Source organism: Equus przewalskii, chromosome 15 (genome assembly GCF_037783145.1).
Source record: "Equus przewalskii isolate Varuska chromosome 15, EquPr2, whole genome shotgun sequence".
Lineage (NCBI taxonomy): Eukaryota > Metazoa > Chordata > Mammalia > Perissodactyla > Equidae > Equus > Equus przewalskii.
Genome location: NC_091845.1, coordinates 7156110 through 7176391, shown reverse-complemented (window position 1 = coordinate 7176391; position 20282 = coordinate 7156110). Strand labels below are relative to the sequence as shown.

Sequence of the window (20282 nt, the reverse complement as noted above, 5' to 3'; positions counted from 1 at the left end):
CAGCTGGGTGCTAGAAGCCAAAAGAAATAGGAATAAGTTACAATCCTGTCATTGAAGAGGCATGTTAGGTTTCTGCTGTGATGGTATTGCATGCCACACAATCCCAGCATCTCAGTGGCTTACAGTCATAAACAGTTATTTCACACTCACAAGTCTGCAGGTTGGCTGTGGCTTAGCTGCTGGGCTAGGCTAGGCTCTAGGCTTCAAGTCAGGTTCCAGTCTGCTCTATATGTCATTATTTCAAAATCTAGGCTCAGGGAGCAGCAGTCATCTGGGTTGTGCTCTTCTTATGATGTAAGTTGGAAGTGTAAAAGAGTTGGTAAGAACTTGTCATACCTGTTAAAGTCTCAGCTCAACAATGGCACAGCACACTGTCCTCCATCTCCATCGCCAATGTAAAGCCCAAAGTCAATGGGGTTGGTCATATACTCTGCCTTCCTAGTGGGAGGTCCTGCAAAGTCATATGGCAAAGGGCAAGGACCTATAATTCTATTAGAGGGAGGCAGTGCATAGTCAGGAAGAATAATTCAGACTGTCACTGGAGAGTATTATGAACTCCTCTCAGGGCCCAGACAGACCTTGCTTTGGATCTAAGCTCTACCATTTATTAGTTGCCTGAAATTTTTGCTTGCCCAAATCCTACCTACTGTCTATGACCCAATGCAATTCCTCCCATTTGTTTGTTCAGTTATTCTATTACTTACTCGTTCATTAAATATTTATTTAAGGCCTCCAATGTGCTAGGGACTGGGGAACAAGACAGATGATGTTCCCTCTCCCCTACATGGAGCTTATGGTCTAGTGGGGCACATGGTCAATAACAACTAATTTCATAAACAATTAAATTGTAATAAACACGTGTAATAAACAGGTAGGCCTGACCTAGACTAGACTTCCTGAGGAAGGTAAGTCCTGAAGGATGAGTGGGAGTTAGCTAGACTAAGAGTGGCAAGCTGTCTGTGCAAATGCCTGAGATCGGAAGCAGCATGGTGCGTCCATGGAAGTGAAGGAAAACTAGATAGCTGAAGCATGGAGGTCAAGGAATGCAGACGAGAGGCTGGGGCGAAAGCAAGGCCAGATCATGCTGGGCCTTAGAGATCAAGTTCAACTTTTCTTGAAACCATCAGCCCACCAGGATTGAGCCTCTTCCTCAGCACTGACATCATATTCCTCTATTTTTGCTATTGGATTATTCAGTCCTTGAGGCCAGGAGCCAGGTCTCTTATACTTTTATCCTTCATGCATTATATAAATCATAACAGATAATGTACAGAACCCTGTAAAGTATGAGTGTAATTCATCAACTTCATGAAAAGTACCTGCGAAACTGTTTCACTTATTGGTTAGCCAGGCTTATGGGATTTTCTTTGTATGATCAGTTTGGTTTAATTTTTTTATTCAACAAATATTTATTCATCACCTTCCTTACAGCAGGCCACAGGGAAAAAAGGCCAGTCCTAAGTGATTAAGACATGAGAAGAACTGCTCTGCCACAAGTACCGTGTCTAATCCCGGGGTTGAATTAACTGAGGAGAAAAAAAACCTAATCTTTAATAAATCAAATAACTATATGAGGTCACCATTTTTTTTTAAAGATGAGCCAATAAAATATAAGATTATGGAGCCATACTAGAGGTTTTAAAACCCAACTCTGGACATCTGCTTCCAACCCTGATGAGTAACTGATATTGGACCAGCTTTCCTACCATAAACAATTATGCACTTGGATAAAATATGTAAAATGACTCTCTTCAGACAGCGAACACTAGGCAGTGAAAGACTGTGATCCCAGACAGAAGGGAAAGAAAGGATGTTTGTCCCAACTCATTGCATGGAGGCACTTTCTGGCCCATGCCAGAGCCCATGTGGAACCCAAGGAGGTATTCTTGGTCTTGAGGAACTGAGGAAACTGAGATCAGAGTTCAGAGCATCTGAAATGGCTGGAATTTGCAGCACACAGTGTCAGACATACAGGAGCTATGCAGAGAAGGAGTTCCAGAAAACTGTCCAGGCAGTACCTTGAGTCTTTGACTGAATATCATGCTCCTCATGTTCAGAGTGTGAGTCTGTAAGCCTGGGCAAAATCCCCACCATTCTGCTGTGAGAAGAATGGGATTCCAGGGCTCCTACAAGGCTGGGAAACATTGGAGTCCCACCTATCCGGAATGGAGGGACCTCATTGAATACGCTGAACCCTTAGGTGATACCTCAGTAAGGCCACAGAATTCAGTATAATAGCTAAAACTACAAAGCTTCTATGAGAACGCAGCTTAGTGATCTTGTGATAGTTGAAAATTTCTTAGGACCCAGGAAATACCGACCATAAGTGAAAAAATGGATAACTTGGACTTTTATCAAAATCTAAAACTTCTGTTTCTCAAAAGATACCATTAAGAGAATGAAAAGGCTGGCCAAAACTGAGAAGATACTCAGTGGACGTATATTTGGCAAAACTTTTATCCAGAATACATAAATAATTCTTCCTACTACTCGATAATAAGACAGACAAACCATATTTTTTTTTAAGGGACAAGAGATGTGCACAGGCACTTATTTCATAGTGAAGATCTATAAATGGCTAGAGAATACATGGACATGCTCAACATCAGTAGTCATCAGGGAAATATGAATTAAAACCATAAAGATACATTACTATATACCCACAAAAATGGCCAAAATTAAAAAAAAAAAACTGACAGTGATAAATGTCATCAGGCTGTGGAACATCCAGAACTCTCATACTTTTCTGGTAAAACAACCACTTTGGAAATCAGTCTGGCAGTTTCTCACAAAACTAAACACCTACCTAATGACCCAGAAATTCCGCTCTTAGGTATTTGCCCAAGAGAAATGAGAACATACCTACACTAAAAGACTTATACAAGAATGTCCATAGCAGCTTTATTCATCATAGTCAAAATTTAGAAATAACCCAAACAGCTGTCAACAAGAGAATGAACAAACAAATTGAAGTATATTCACACAACGAAAAGGAACGCACTATTGCTAGTCAACAATATAGATGAACCTCAGAAGCATTTTGCTGAGTGAAGGAAGCCAAACACAGACAAGTATATACTGTAGGATACTGTTTATATGAGGTTCTAGAAAAGGCAAAACTAATCTAGGAAAAAGTCGGAACAGTGGTTGCCTCGTGGCGGTGGGGAGTAGCAGGGACTGGCTGGAAGGGCACAAGAGCGCGCTGCAGGGGACGGAAGGTTCTGTATCTTGATACACGTGTGCAGTGGTTGATCCGCAGTTTGTCAGAACACGTTGAACTGTACGCCCCAGATCTGTGTATTTCTCTTTCTATAAATTATACCTCATCCTGACTACACAGTTGGATCATCTGGGGAGTTTTAGAAAATATTGATGGCTGGGCCCACTCTCAGAGATTCCAATTTAAATGGTCTGGGGGAAAGCCTGGGCATTAGGAATTTTTTAAACTCTCTATCTAGGTGCTTCTAATGTGCAACCAAGGTTGAAGACTATTGTGTTGAAACTTGCTGAATTCCAGCCTCAGGCATGTGGACCTAAATGGTGGGCCAAGAGCCAGTGCTATGCAGGCAGTCACTGGCTGAAATTGTAGCAGGCGGAGATTCATTTAGGTTAGCCCCGTGGATGTGGGTGAGGAGCTGTATTGTTGAAAAGGTCAGAATTAGTACTGAGTAATTATGCTTTAAGCTTGGTGTCTTTAAAATACCTACATAATACCTTTTCGAATCAAGCTACCACCATTTAAAATGCTCTGTCGATTGTAATAAGACAGTGAGGTGTTATTATTACTGTTACTGTGGTTGTTGCTTTCCTCATTGTTTATTACAGTCTTTGGTACATGGTAGATGTACACTACTGAATGAATGAGGTCCTGATAGTTGTCTCTGTGGTGTTCTCATTGTTCAAATGGACTTGTTTTGAACCTTTCTTCTTTCTGAAGTCCTTTGTGCATGGCATCTTTTCCTGCTTTGCTTGCAACTTTTTTCCATTCTTTTAAAAATTGTTGCTATTGTTACTATTGTCTCTTTCTTGAATTCCAGAGATTAGGTTTAAAGTTTAAGATAAGGAGAAAGTAGCTACAATCCATAAAATAGATTTTCTTTTATAAAAAGATCTACTTACCCTGTCCCCTGAGCTATTTTTCCAATAGGTGAGGAGTTTTGGCAAATGAATGAAAAAACTGATGTTTTCACACACCTCCCTGTGGCCAGTGCCGTGCAGAGGATTAAAGGTGCAGTTTGTGATTCTAGAACACATTTTTCTATGGAAAATTAATGTCCCTGGCTTCACCCATATGTGACTCACTGTTTACCAGCTAAGACACTGTGGGGCCTGCAGGGGCATATGATAAATTCCGGAAGCGTTCTAAAGCCCCTGTGGAAAGTGCGGAGTCCCCACACTTGAACAGGACCCAGGTCACCGGGCAGCTTCTACTTTGGACAGAGAATGAAGCTTCACTTCAGTAACCCACTCTGCTGTCGCACCCACCCCCCCCCCCAGCCCCGTCCCCTAAACCAATATCTGCACCCTCCTAAGTAGATTTTCCAGCCAATAGTTAGCAAGTAGAGGTTTTTGGTTTTGAGGTTTTTTGTTTTCTTTTAATGCATGTATCCCTAAGAAGATTAAGGCAGGACTCTCAGTCATTCTAATCTTATGTGAATGCATAAATCAAATGATTTTTGTTATAACATCCCATTTGGAGGTGTTATACATTAAGGAAGTGGAGGGGAGGGCAATTTGGGAATGACTAGGGAGAGATGGCTCGCCTGGACAGAGAGGACCTGGACAGACAGAGGGCATTTTGAAGAGGTTTCTTGGCCTCATATTGTAGGAAAGAGCCAAAGATACACAGTTTTCTCCAGTGTTCTGCTTGCCTCAGAGGGAAAGTCCCCCCGCTCCCACTTTGGAACTGCGATCTGTGTGTCCCTGCTTGCGGCTTTATCCAGGCTCAGACACCCTGGGGTGACAGGACAAGGTGGTCTAGGATACAGAGATGAAGAAGGTGGAGGGCACGGAGAGCAAAAGGAAAAAGTAGTGTAATCACTCATGGAGAAACATTTGGTTGTGAGTGACCATGCATACATGCTTGTAGCTATGGGGAGACATGGGCTCTGAGATGCTGCGCCCACCTTTGCTTCAGACATCATGTGTCTGGATGTTTCCCTAGAATGCCAGAGGGTTCAGCATGAGCATCCCCATGCCCGGACATCCAGTGAACTTCTCCAGCGTCACCCTGGAGCAAGCCCGCAGGGATGTGGAGCAACTAGAGCAGCTCATCGAAAGCCATGATGTCGTCTTTCTACTGATGGACACCAGGGAGAGCCGCTGGCTTCCTGCTGTCATTGCTGCGAGCAAGAGAAAGGTAGAGTGTGTGGATCTTGTCTCTGGGGCTCTTGTCTCTGGTTGTGCCAATGCACCATCACCCTAGAGGGAGAACTGTCCCCAATCTGCCCTTTTTCCAGGAAAGAGCTGTGCTTTGTGTGACCTAGTGACATGGTGCCAAAGGGCTTACACTGCAGAGTCTGTCTTTGCCTCACACACATCATCCAGTATAATAGCTGTCCTTTACTGTTCGGTTTTCATAGCAACCCTTTGAGGTACTCTACGCTAGAAGGAGTACTCTGCTTAGATTACAGCGTAAGCTCCAGGAGGACAAAGACTTCGCCTCATTCCCTACTCTTTAGTCGGTGACAACTTCAAGGGGCCAACAGTAGTGAGTGGTTAAATAAATCATGGTACATATTCATGATAGAATAGTATGCAGCCATTCACAGTTATGTTCTCAAAGAATTTTAATAACATGGAAACACTACTTTATATTAAATAAGCAAGATACAGTATTGTATATATTTTATATCAATTATATTTATATATAAACATATATAGTCATTTATATCTATGTCTGTTTATCTAGAGAGAGAGGAGATGGGACAAGAAGAAGGGAGAAAGGAAGGGAGGAATGGGAGAGAAAGGGAGAAAATAACAAAAAGAAATACCCCAAACTGTTAATAGTAATTGTTTGAGCTGTGAGATTGTGATTTTTGTTTTCTTTTCTAGTATGGTTTTATTTAATTTTTCCAACTTTTACAACAGAAATTTGGGAGAATAAGTTAAATTACAACCAAGAGAAGATCTTATAGTATAAATGAAAAAAACCTGTGCTTAAAAAAATGTACATGAAAGGGGAATTATATGGTATGTGAATTATATCTCAATAGAGCTGTTATGAAAAAAAATCTGTGTAGACGTGACAGAGGATAGCATAATGATGGAAAGAATGAGGCTGAGAACTATCGAGAGTTGGTTTTCTACACCTGTCTCTTACCAGCTGAATGACCTTGGGCAAGTTGTAGAAGCAATCTCTCTGACTTCCAGTATTCTCAGCCGTAAAGAGGGAATGTTTGCTGGAAGTTTAAAATGGAACTAAGTGAAATAATTTGTTAATCATTTGTCAAGTCTTTTGCATTTAAAAAGCCCTTAGTATTGGGTAGCTTTTACCAACATTAGCTTCTAGAATCTACACTTACGTCCAAATACTTATAAAATAAATTTTAAAAGTTGACCAGATATGAAATTAGCCATGGCTTAAAATAAAAGCATCTCTTAACTCTGGTCTTTTTTTCCTTGAAACCTGAAGCTGGTCATCAATGCTGCCCTGGGATTTGACACATTTGTTGTCATGAGACACGGCCTGAAGAAACCTAAGCAGCAGGGAGCCGGGGACTTGCGTCCCAGCCACCCTGTGGCACCTGCCGACCTCTTGGGCTCATCGCTTTTTGCCAACATCCCCGGCTACAAACTCGGCTGCTATTTCTGCAATGATGTGGTGGCCCCCGGAGATGTAAGTGGATTACTTTGTGGTTCCAAGTATTTCCTACAACTGTCTTGCCTACTAGGGCAGCGAGACCCAGCTCTTTCCTTTATGACTATTTAAGTATTGTCTTTTAACAAAGAGAAGAATTCTCCAGTTTTGGGGGTGGCATTATTCTACTATGAGCCTTGATTGGCACCATCATAAATGTAATGACACACCGTTTTTGTGGAAAGCTCAGCATGGAAAGTGCAGGATAGCCTGGTCCCTGGCAGCGCCCAGCAGTGTATGCTGTGCTTATCTTAGTGAAGAGAGCATTAAACGAGGAATCCGAAGACCTAGACTGCAGTCTGGGCTTGGACACTGCCTCGTGGGGTAATTCCAAACGAGTCTCTTGGGCTCCTTGTGCTTCTGCAAAATGGAGCTGGGGCCATAGGCTTGTCAGATTTGCGAGTAAAGATACAGGATTCCCAGTTAACTCTGAATTTCAGGTAAATAATGAACAATTTTTTTAGTGTAAGTTATGTCCCATACTATATTCGAGACGTACTTATACTAAAAAAGTATTTGTTGCTTATCTAAAATTCAAATTTAACTGAGCATCTCGTATTTTATTTGCTAACCCCAGTAGGGGAGGGAAGAATACTTTCCCTGGCAACCCACAGTCCAAGGTGGAAAGTGCCCTGAACAGCAAGTGATAGCCCATTCAAATGTCAGATTCTATAGCCTGCATGCCACCACGCAAGGCAGAGTCCGTGGGAATGGTCCTCTGTCAGAAGAGATACTCATTTCTGGTGAAGCAAAGCAGAGGTGTTTTCTGGACCCTCATCTCCATTTTCCCCTTCTTTTAAAACCTATTCCTTAAGAACTCATACCTCTTTTGGATGACTGGCTTTTATGTTCTCCCAGAATAGAGGGAAAAAGATAAATATTCTCTTCTGTGAAAAGGATGGCTTTATGGTCTCCATCACGGTGTCATAATATACAGCTGGTCCTGTTCTTTCATTATTACCAATAAGTAGCGTTAAGGGTCATTTGCAGTAAAGTCACATCTGTTTATAAAGCAAGATTTTCAGTCAAAATTATTTCTAATAACCCCTTAATGTGCCTAGAGCTGGAAGGTCAGAATTTTCTTTGGTTAAACTAACAAAGGCTGTGTTTGGAGCCACGTTGTAGCAAAAATACTTGTATTGAAGCCCTCTGTTCACACTCATGGTGACAAGATGCCCACACTGTGAGAGGCACATAGGAACTGAGGACTGCAGGAATAGCAAATCATTGCTGCCATCTCACAGGCGCTGTGAGGCATTAGCTCAGTTAGAATGACAAGGCAGAATCATCTGCACTGTTCAAATGGTTACACTTCTCTGTGTCTCTGTCTCTTAACTACCAAGCACAATAGAGTTGAACTGGGTCAGTTAAAAGAGCACAAGTTGCATCTCCACTATATGAGGCAGCTAGGCCCTTGTTTTGGTTGATATCCTGCTGTCTTTAATTTGTCTGTAACTGCTCATTCATTTTAGTATATTACCTCATTTAGTTACCTAAATTGTATATTTTGGGGTTTCTTTGGTACCTGCAAGAAATAATATTATTTGAGGCTCAATGTTCTTTGCCAGCAGTGAGCATCTGGTTGTGTTGTATAGCTTTATTTGGAGGAGTTTCGTGCTTCAGACAGGTAGAGTTGAGTGGAGTAAAGCTCTGAGCACACGTCAATGATTATTTCACTGTAGTCAACCAGAGACCGGACCTTGGACCAGCAGTGCACTGTGAGTCGTCCAGGATTGGCCATGATTGCAGGAGCCCTGGCCGTGGAATTGATGGTCTCCGTTTTGCAGCATCCAGAAGGGTGAGTTTGCTGTTTAGAGATGGGTGTTTAAACAAAGAAAGCTTTTGTGTCTCCCTTGGCCTTTTCTCAGTCTAACTCTTCTGAGAATTGTGTTGCTTTTTATATTCTCAAAAAAACACAAGACTTAAAAAACCTGGTCTGATTCTTTGGCCTGGAAGAACTTGTCATGTGATCTTTGGGGCTACATCTCTGCATCCTTCTGGAACTGAGCTCTACTTCTAGAGTTATTTGGTAACTGATGATAAGGAAGAGTAAAAATTTAGGTAGGGGGCCTTAGGAACTTCATGCTTTTATTCTGTTAGTAAGTTTTGATCTCCTTAGCCCCAAACATTTGTAAGGCAATATATGACTCACATATGCTAGCAATTGCTCTTGGCTATATGTAACAGATCTGTCTGCAGTGACTTAGCCAAGTGGGGCTTTATTTTTCTTATGCAGCAGGAAGCTCAGAGGCATGCAATCCGGGCTGGTATGAAGGCTCTGTTATGCCGTCAGGGACTTGAGTTCCTTTTTATCATTCACTCGGCCACTCTTCGCTTTCTTCCTTACGCTTGTCACCTTGTGGTTACAAGATGACTGGTCTACCTCCAGTGTTGCCTCTGTGCTACAGTTAAGAAGAAAGGACTGATCAAAGGATAAAAGTTGTGCTCAGGTTAGTCTTCCACCTTTTAAAGAGCTTTCCTGGAAGACTCACCCATTGATTCTAACTGTTGTATCACATGGCCACTCTTAGCTTCGAGGAAGACTGATGGATGTAGTTGTTTTGGCTGGATACACTGCTTCTCTGAATAAAACTGTGATAAGATAGAAGTGGAGAATGGATGTTGGGTAGGCAACCAGCAGTGTCTGTGTACTCATTTTAAAAAACTCTGTATAGGGGCCGGCCCGGTGATGCAGTGGTTAAGTTCACACGGTCTGCTTCTCAGTGGCCTGGGGCTTGCCAGTTTGGATCCTGGGTGCGGACATGGCACCACTCGGCAAAAGCCATGCTGTGGTAGGCGTCCCACATATAAAGTAGAGGATGATGGGCACGGATGTTAGCTCAGGGTCAGTCTTCCTCAGCAAAAAGAGGAGGATTGGCGGCAGATGTTAGCTCAGGGCTAATCGTCCTCAAAAAAAAAAAGAAAACAACTCTGTATATATTTTAAACCCTGCAAGGTATTATTATTGTTATATAGTTAATATTCATTTAGTTTTGCTAACATTTCCTTTTTTGTTGCTTTTCATTTCTTTTGGTATCTTGAAGCTTCCAACCAAGGACATTTTCCTTCTGTCTGAAGAATACCCTTTATTATTTCCTTTAGAAATGCTAGTGACAAAGACATTTCAGTTTTTGTTTGTCTGAAAGTGTCTTTGTTTTATCTTCAAGTTTGAAGATATTTTCTTTGGGTATAGAATTCTAGGTTGGTGGTCATTTTCTTTCAGCACGCTGACAGTATAATCCTGTCGTCTCTGGCTGCCTTTATCCTTGGTGAGGAGTTGGGTGTTTATCTCATTGCTGCTCCTTTGATACAGTTGGTTTTTCTCCCTCTTGCCCTCCCCACAGTTTCTTTTAAGATTCTCATTGTCTTTGGGTTTCAGGAGTTGGACTATGATATACCTACCTCTGTATTTATTCTGATTGTTTTTTCTAGTACTTCTTGAATCTATGTTGATGTTTTTCATCTGTTGTGGAAAATTCTCAGCCATTATCTGTTATAATATTGCTTCTGCTCCTTTTTCTCATGCTTCTTTCCTTTTAAGACTTCAGCTGCATATCAGAATCAATTTATGCTACTTTTTGTATTTTCCGTCATTTTGTCATTCCTTGTTTTGGTCTGGCTATTTGCTTTTGGCTTTTCTTCCAGTTTAATGGTTCTCTCTTCTTCTGTGTCTAATATATGTTAAAACCATTCATTGAATTTTTAATTTCATTATTAAATGTTTCAGTTCTTACATTTCCATTTGATCTTATTTTACACATTTCCTGTTCTCTGCTGAAATTGTGATTTCCGTCTTTTTGGTTCCTTAAAAACATTTAATCATGTTTTCCTTTTAAGTCCTTATCAGATATCTCTATTGTCTGGATCTCCTGTGAGTCTTTTCCTATTGTCTATTGTTTTTCTTGGTTTTGGGTTATGTATTATCTCCTTATATACCTGGTGTTTTGGGTATTTATTTATTTGTTTGCAGGGGAAGATTTGCCCTGAGCTAACATCTGTTGCCAGTCTTCCTCTTTTGTTTTTCCCTCCCCCAAGCCCCAGTGAATGGTTGTATATCCTAGTTGTAAGTCATTTTGTTTTTTTTTTAAACAAAACCTTTTTATTATGAAAATCAAATATATATGAAAGAAGATATATGCAAATAAGATAATAAACTGCCCTGTTTATACCACCCGGCTCCAACAATTACCAGCACATAGCCAGTCATCATTTGCCTGTACAGGCGTACCTCATAGGTATTGCAGGTTTTGTTCCAGACCCACTGCAATAAAATGAATGTCGGAATAAAGCAAATGTCACAATAAAGTGAGTCACACAGATTTTTTGTTACCCAATACTTATAAAGTTATGTATACATTATACCATAGTCTGTTAAGCATGCAATATCATTATGTCTAAAAAACAATGTACATACCATAATTAAAAAATATTTTGTTGCTAAAAAATGTTGGGCCTGGTCCAGTGGCTGAGTGGTTAAAGTTCTGCATGCTTCACTTGCAGCGGCCCGGGTTCATGGGTTCAGATCCTGGATGTGGACCTACTCCACTCACCAGCCATGTTGTGGAGGTGTCCCATATACAAAAAAATAGAGGAATATTGGCACAGATGTTAGCTCATGGCTGATGTTCCTCAAGCAAAAAAGAGGAGGATTGGCAACGGATGTTAGCTCAGGGCAATCTTATTCAGCAAAAAAAAAAAAAAGTGCTAACCATCATCTGAGCCTTTGATGATTCTTAATCCTTTTTGTTTGTGGAAGGTCTTGTAACAAACACAATATCGTCGAAGCACAGTAAAGTAAAGTACAGTAGAGCAAGGTGTGCCTGTACTGCTATGCACATTTTTTCTCCCCACGTGGGCTTATTTTAAAGCAAATTCAAGACATAGCATTTCATTCATAAAAATGTATCTTTTTAGTATGTACCTCTACTATTTTTACATATAAAAACAAATTAAAGGCAATTCCTTAATATCATCACATATTTAATCAGTATTCAAATTTCCTCAGTTCCTTGAATCTGCTTGGTTATTTTTGATTGAGTATTGGACGCGATACGCAAAACATTACAGAGATGATGTGATTTACATCTTCTTCTGGCAGACTGCTAGGCCAAGTGGACTAGCAGCCCTGGAACAACTAAATTCAATTAGGGCTTATCTGTTTCTGGTTCACCCTTGCTGAGGATGTAGCTCCCATTGGTTCCAACCCAAAGTCTGGGACATTTTCCATGGTTCCTCTTGATTGGCAGACTTCACACTCTGGTTTTTTCCCTCCAGCCCCGTGAGTCTGTCAGTATCTGATCCCATGCCCACTGCCTCAGAGGTTGGCAATCACCTTATGGAGGAAAGCTCCCCTTGCAAATGCCTGGTTTACCTCTGTGGGCTGCTCACAGATCTTGGCTCTGCAATTCTTCCCCACCTTGGTAGCTCTCTGATGCTTCCAAGCAAAGGTTTTTATACTTTGTCTAGCTTTTCTATTTGTTCTCAGTGGGAGGGTTGGTCCTGACCACCTAGTCCACCAAGACCATGTCAATTTTAAAAATCTCTTTTAATTTATTGAACACTTATGATGTACTAGGCTTGCATGTGAGAGTAAAGAAATGAGTGGGCTGGTGTGTTTGGTTGCAACTTGACTTTGAGCCTTTTAGTAATCTTTGTGTTTAACACTTTGTATATACGTTATGTTAAGGATACAAAAATTAGCACAATTGTGATCTGGACACCCTATCTCTATGACTCATGAACAATAGAGTTAGTTCATCTTGTGATGAGTAAAAGTGAGACAAAAATGAAATTAATTTTAAAAATAAAGTCAGTAATTTAAAATAAGAAAGAGGAAAGGAAGAGAAGAGAAAAGGAAAGGAATTGAAAAAAGAGAAAAGAAAAAAATTAAATAATTTAAGAGTTTCTTAAACTGTCTGCTCAAGTCTTTGCTGTCAAATGTCAGATGGTGAAGACAGACTGAAGTCAAACAGGTATTTATACCTGACTGTATGACAAATACACTGTGATTAATTTTATTTCTCAAACACTTATATAGTGCTTACTCTGTGCTAGGCACTGTTCTAAGCACTTTACAAATAGTAACTCATTTAATCCTCAGAGCAGACCTGTTAGGAAAGAAACCATTATTAGTCCCAGTTTTGGTGGGGAAGTTGAGGCACAGAGAAGATAAGTAAGTTGCTGAAATTCCCATAACTGGTAAGCGTTGATGCTGGGATTTAGCTCAGCCAGTGTGGCTCCAAACTCTGTTTTTTTTTTTTTTTTTTAGATTTTATTTTTTCCTTTTTCTCCCCAAAGCCCCCCGGTACATAGTTGTGTATTCTTCGTTGTGGGTTCTTCCAGTTGTGGCATGTGGGACGCTGCCTCAGCGTGGTCTGATGAGCAGTGCCATGTCCGCGCCCAGGATTCGAACTAACGAAACACTGGGCCGCCTGCTGCGGAGTGCGCGAACTTAACCACTCGGCCACGGGGCCAGCCCCTCCAAACTCTGTTTTTAATCACTCTGCTATGCTGCTTGTAATATAGGCAGGGGAGAATTGAATTTTCAAAAGATTTGTAAAGAATTGGAAAGAATTTCCAATTCTCAGAAATTAACATGACTATTCTATTTATTGTGTGACTCAGAGCTTTTCTATGCAGTTGGAGAGACGGCCTCACTACAATGTTGGTAGCACATGTAACTAGTCTAGATACTCCAGAGTTAAATGAAAATAAGCAGCTTTTTGTGTCTTCCTCTCATCTCTGTCACCGATGTGGCTCTGCCTGCCGTCTAAGTGTATGTGGCCTCCTGACAGGAAGTATTTGGGATAAAATCCTAGAGAGCAGATTCTACGGTTCCCTGACACTGACCCCTCTCTCTGCCAACATTTGCCTTAGTCATAGGTTAAAACTACGTCCTGGGGCTGGCACAGTGGCATAGTGGTTAAGTCCGCATGCTCCACTTCGACAGCCTGGGGTTCTCAGGTTCAGAACCCGGGTGTGGACCTACACACCACTCATCAAGCCATGCTATGTTGGCATCCCACATACAAAATAGAGGAAGATTGGCACAGATGTTAGCTCAGGGACATAAGTAAACATCACACCACAGTTCAGGAAGGAGTGCTTTCCTTCTCCTGCCCAATTAATTCCTCATTTTTCTTTCTTCTTCCTCCATTTTGGTAGCATTTACACCACCTCAGAAGTTAAGATTGGAAAGTTTTCCATTTTAAAATTTCAATACAAAAATATGCTGTGGTGTTTTACAAGACCATCTCAGAATAGGGGAATTAATATTTATTGCTTTATCATGTACCAAACATTGCACTTGGCAATTTATCTAACTTATTCCTAATTTATTCCTCACACCATCTCATTCCTATTTCACACGTGATGGGCCTGAAGCACAGAGAAGTTAAGCAGCTTGCTTATGGTCACAAACTCTGGTCTTTCTGACTCCAAAACTCAGGCATTTTTTTTAGTACTCTTCTGCCTTCCCTGCCAGCAGAATTGGTTTCTCGCTAGCCTGTGCTGCTTTGCAAGGGGCATTTTGGTTAGCCTTATAAATCTTACGTGGCCCTCCTGCAGATCATGCTCACAGACGTTAAACATAAACGTTTATGAAATGAGCAGCTCTAATTGTTTCCTTTTCTCAGGGGCTATGCCATCGCCAGCAGCAGCGACGACCGCATGAATGAGCCTCCAACCTCTCTTGGGCTCGTGCCTCACCAGGTTAGTGATTTGCAAATGAAATCACAGTTCTGGACCGGATCCCAGTGGTGCAGGGGGAAAGCATTTGGGGTCACTTTACCCTGCCATCCGCCCAGCCCACCTCTTCTCCATCCTACTTATCCTCCAGCTACCCTGGAATTTCAGTGGGAGTGCTTTATGACCACCTGGGAGGTATCCCATTCCGCGGGATGGTGATGAGAAGAAATCATGAACAGGCAGCATTACCCAGAGTCTTGATGCATTTAGCATGTTGACTAGAGGTCTCACAATGGAGGAGAGAAGGAAGAATGGGCTTTGGACTCAGCTAGACAGCAGCATAAATCTCAGCCCTGCATTAGTAAGAGGACCTTCCATGGTCAGGTCACTACACTTCTCTGAGCCTAGTTCTCTTGTCTATAAAACAGAGACAGTAATACTGACCTCATCTAGTAGTTGCAGAGATTAGAGATGATATCTAGAAAGGGCTCAGCAACAGTGCCAGCTATGTCATAGGCTCTCAGTAAGTGATGCCCGCTGTGTTTGTTGCTCTTCTTTGTTACTGTTATTGACTCCCCGCCAGATACAAAGCCTTTCTGGGCACGCATGGGAAAACCATTAGAAGTGTGCAGCACCACCAAAAAGTGGGGTGGCTTTTCAGAAAAACAATCTGAAGCATCATGAGGAAGGTCCATTCCATTGAAAGTGAAAAAGAAAGAAAAGTAGTGGAATGAAAATTTAGAATTCCTGTTGCCTCTTCAGTAATTTGTGTTACTGTATTTTTGGAGGACTGAAGAGGTTTTCTGGTCTTGCTTTTTGGAAGTCATCTCTCTAGGTTTGATACATGTATGTCAGTCTGTAATAGGAGGGCTGTCTCCGTGAGCAAAGCGGTGATAGTGCCCGACAGTCCTGTCTGGGATTTGCAAGGACAGACACACAGATGAGTGCAGAGAGCAGAGTGACTCACTCAATTGACATTTGTATCTCTCTGCCTCCCCACTGCCCACCTCCTATCATCTAGGACAGCGCTATCATTTTCCAGTTGAGGATGAGAATCAGAAGAAGGGGAATTACTTGCTCACGGTCACAGAGAGAGGCATGGATGAGCCACAGTCCAGACCTAAACTTGGCACTCCGGCCACGGCTCTTTCTGAGGCTTTGTGAGTGGAAATAGCCCTGGCCTGCACGTGGAGAGAGTTAGCTTTGAATCACTCCTCTGGCCCTCTTGCACTAGGTGACCTTCATAGACCTTGTTGTAGGTCACTTACCGTCCCCAAGCCTCAGTTTCCATGTCGGTAAAAGCGGGTGCTTTACCTTGTGTCCAGGATTATGTCTGTGACAAGTCTTTGTAAATCGTAAAACACTGTGCAAATGTGACTTTTCCAGCCTGCCTCACACAAGGTGGCATTTATTTGACATGAATGTGTTCACCTTTTCTACAGAAATATTTGAAGTAGGACCCAACAGACACTGTAATAACTCTCCAGTGTGTGGAAGCTGTCCTCCAGAGCCGACTCTGCTGCTTATGCTCTCGGGTCTCATGCGCCTCCGTTCCCTCTTCCCTTCTTCATACCTCCTTCCCTTTCTTCTGACCTTGAGATGCGCCCTCATCTCCTTTACGGATTTCATGCTGAGAAGGGCCTTGATTAAATTTTTAGTCATGCCCCTGCACCGGTTTCCGTCTTTCAGTCCTTTATGTTAAATCACTGCGGTTGTAGTTTTCTCAGTGCTGAGGCCAGAGGGCAAAACAGTCTCTTTACAGAAGGGATCCAGTGTCAAAATGCATGTGCCCATGTTTTTAAAGTACTATGGCAACTAATCCCTCTCAGTGTTATTTACCCCCACTGAGTCTTGCAACTGTTTGTCATTCACCAACTCTTCTAGTTCTTTCTCCTCGTTTTTAAGTGTCTGAAGGATTATTTTGGTTGTTGGCCATCTCTTCATTTGGCCTTTTCAAAGGCTGAAGAATAACGCAGCCATATATGGGAAAAGCCTAGTGTGTGTGTGTGAACTTGCTCACATTATTTCACGTTTCAAGCCTTTATTTTTAGCTTCTTTCTAAAAAAGAAAGTGGAGAAAGAACTTTGAAATTAATCAGAGTTGTGCGGTGCCTATTTATAGTCTTTACATTTCTCCTTTTTTAAGTGGAGCGAGTCCATTTATGCAACTGTGTTTTGATTAGGAGAACAGCGTCTGCACAAAAACCCTGGGCTGAGTTGCAGTGCCTTGGTGCAGACTCAGCACTTCCCTCCTCCTCTTCCTGGCTCTCGGAGACAAATGATTTCCTGTTGGAAAGGAACTTGGTAAACCCCTTTGTGTGCTTTTGTATACAAAGAACGGCCAGTGACGCTCCCTGGGCTCATTTTTCTCAGTTCCCCAAAGGAGCGTGTTTATTAATTGGCCCCTGTGGAATGAGATGTAGTGGAAAAGTGATAGTCCTTGGACCAGAATCACAAGGCCCCCCACCAGCAACTCATTGTGTAATCTGGAGAAAGCTGCTTAATTTAGCTGTGCTCCCTGTGTCTCTGCTCTCCTCCTCGTCAGACCTGGGAGGCCTGAGGATGACTTAGTTGGTCTCTCTGAGACCACAGGCAGAATTTGGCCCATCCAGAGGTTGGTCAAGTGCAGAAAAAAGCTTGATTAGGCCCTGAAATTCAGTGATATTCAGCCTGAAAAAAACCTCTTATTGAATTTGAAAACCGTAAAAAAACCATTTGAAGGTGAGAAAATAGGCTTATGGGGTTGTTCTTTTTTAAAGTCTTGGGCCCAGTGTACATGCATGGGATTCTGCAAGCAGGCAGCAATCAGTATATGCCACTTTCTATCTATAGAGAGAGTGATTTTTTATTTAAGTCATCATTTTATTGATATGTAAAAGACATAGAGGTAATCGTGCAGATCATTAAGTCTACAACTGGAATTATCACAAGATGAGCACTCACATACCCAGCAGACAGATCAAAATAAAATGTTATCAAGCATCTCCCAAACCCCTCATGCTTCTCCCAATTGCTGTCACCTTTCTACAAAGAGGCAAGCATCTCTTGACTCTCAACACCATGGGAGACTTTTGTCTAATTTTGAGCTTTCCATAAATGAAATCATATAGTGTATAACTCTTTGGAGTCTGGCTTCTTTTGAAGAGAGAATTTTTTCATTGTAAATCTTAGCGTAGTATTGTCCCCTCTGCTTCCCATCAAGTGGGATCTTTTATTATATTTTATTTTTTAAAGTTATTTTTTCCTGGCTCCTGGAGTGGTGGCTGAGTTCTGTGAGGCCAGACCCTTTTTCTGGTTCTTGGGTAGAAGGCACAGTTCAGGAGTTATAAAATATACAGGCCACTCCTGATATCATCCAGGAAGTTGGTTTGCAGGTGGGTGAGAGACCCTGAATGTGACAGAAATTAGCAGCCTATGGAGCTGCTGGTTATTTGGCTGGACATCCCTTAACGAGTGAGCAGCAAGGTGGCAGCGCGACAGCCATCCAAACACCACAGTCACTAGCAGAGTAGTCTTGCTTTCACCCCACTGGTGGACCAAGCTGTTCACATTTGTTGTCTTTGGGTAAATGTACTCTTGGTTCTCAACTGCTGTGAATAAGACCCTGAATGTGTATTCCCTTCCTTGGGGTTTGGACTTCCCAACCCCATGGTTCTCTCAGGCTCTTCAATTCTTTCTTTCAGTTACTTTCAGAAAAGTAGAACAAAGCCTGAACTAGGGCAGGACCCTGGGAGGGAGCCGGCCTGGGAAATCTCTGAGACCCATATGAGGCAGACCTGGGGTCTCCAGCCACGTCTTGGACTACTGTTTGTTTGGCCCGTCTGCACAGGCTGTGCCCCACGAATCCTCAGGCCTTTAGCTTTTAATAAGGTCTCTTTACTGTGCTCAGAAATGCTTATCTCGGTGTGCCTCTAGGGATGTGGATGGACTGACTGCTGAGGAAGGAGGTTAGGAAGATAAGCAATGAGAGCATATTTCCTGAAATGTAGCCCAAGGAAAGGAATCTCCTTCCCCCTCTGGTTCTCTACCCCTCAGATTGATGTCAGTAGAAATAGCAGGAAAAATGGCCAGTGCAAATGTCCGCTGTGTCACCATGCCGGCTGCTGTGGTTTGTGACCTAGTCATCCTCCTTCCTTCCCTCCAACCGTCCCTTCAGCTGATGAGTCTCTCTCTGTGCCAAGCACCATTAGGTTCAGAGAAGGTAAGTAACTGGCACAAGATCACTCAGTGTTTAGTTCCATTTGCTTTTGGAGTCATCCAAGGTGGTAGATGTATCCCAAGCCATTTGGATATAGTGGAATCTGTTGCAATGGGGAGGTACCTGAATAGAAGGAGGGATCTGGGTACAAGACGTGACGATGTCTGAGCTTCCTGTGTGAGGGCCTAGAAGAAGAGAGGGCGATTCCATTTCCTTGGTATGCAAGGCAGAGGATAAATTATAGATAGTGTCAGAATTCAAAAGCATCTCAAGATAGCATCTCTGGAGCCACGAAGACTTGGACATAACTCTCAGTTAGAGGATGTTACTTGTGCCCCACGAGTTTTGCTTACCTGCTGAGTCTGTCCTGTTTGAGAGGCTCTGTGATCATACAGGTCTGATTAGAATCCCAGCTTTGCCTCTTACTTTCATATTCATCCATTCATTACCTCATGTTCCAAAAGGATTTAAGACAGCTCTTGCACCCATCACTGTGTGACCTTGGGCAGGTTATTGATCTTCCCTGAACCTCATGTTTTATATCTATAAAATGGGGATAGTAATATAATAAAGTCTTGGAATTCGTGTACAGAATAATTTACATGATATTTACTGAGCGCTAGCACTGTCTGGGCACGTAAGAGACACTTGCAAATGTTGGTTTTCTCTTTCTCTTTCAATGAAAATGGAGCTTGTCTGCTCTCCTAAAAAGAAAGGTACAAAGAATCTCTTAGAACTCTGGAAGCGAAGGTTGGAAGGATTAGCTTCCTTCTTCAGTACTTTCTAAGGATGATGCTGGCTCATTTTCCACTTAGTTCTTCTGCCTCTTGGTGACTCCAGTGGGAGGATGAGAGGTGGGTCAGTGGTGGTTGCTGAAGCTGTTGTCTGAAACAAAGGCCACTCTGGTGTGCCTGGGGTTTTGCAATTGCTACACTCTCCATTTTGGCATTGAGTTTAAGAGTCTTTTCCACATCCAAGAGAGAGCTGGAGTTTGAAGTTAGTTTTTATTTATGCAGACTCCACGCTCTAGAAATACTGCTTGGCTGCTGGAAACTGGTGTGAAGTTAAAGCAGCAGGTTTCAGTGGGGGTTGCAGCTCTGCCTTCTCAGAATGACTCTTTCTGGGCATTGGATCTTTACTTCCCACTGAGGCGAGGTGGGCTTGGGGTCCACGCTGATCTTACTTAGCTTAGGTGTGAACACCTCCAGGGGTGGCCAGAAAGGAAGGATTCCTTTCTATTCCTGATCTGTTTATTTTGTAGCCAGGTGGCCATAAGTGACTGAAGATAATTTAGTCCACTCAGGCCTTGATAGTAGCCATCTACATATTGAGTGTTTGTTTCTTGGGGGGTAGTTTTTTTTAAATTCTTTCAGTCTTCTCTCTCTTTCCTCCTTTCTTTTTACCCCCTCCTTGCCTTGAAGCTTTCTTCCCCTTTGTGGCTTTAGAGCCAGAACTCAGATTCCTGGCTTTCCCACTTGATACTTGTGTAACCTTGGGCAAGCCATACCACTTCCCTGAGCCTCCATTTCTTTATCTGGAA

At 42.3% G+C, this 20282-nt stretch overlaps 1 protein-coding gene across 13 annotated transcripts in view; it reads left to right on the top strand.

Moving 5' to 3' along the window:
* ATG7 (autophagy related 7) overlaps nucleotides 1-20282 on the top strand; it is a 350405-nt gene that overhangs the window by 151361 nt on the left and 178762 nt on the right. For all 13 annotated transcript variants that reach the window (XM_070574735.1, XM_070574734.1, XM_070574741.1 and 10 more), the window contains 4 exons: nucleotides 5165-5359; nucleotides 6635-6838; nucleotides 8542-8657; nucleotides 14494-14569. In XM_070574735.1, coding sequence (XP_070430836.1) covers nucleotides 5165-5359; nucleotides 6635-6838; nucleotides 8542-8657; nucleotides 14494-14569 — 591 coding nt within the window. The remainder of the gene's footprint in view (nucleotides 1-5164; nucleotides 5360-6634; nucleotides 6839-8541; nucleotides 8658-14493; nucleotides 14570-20282) is intronic.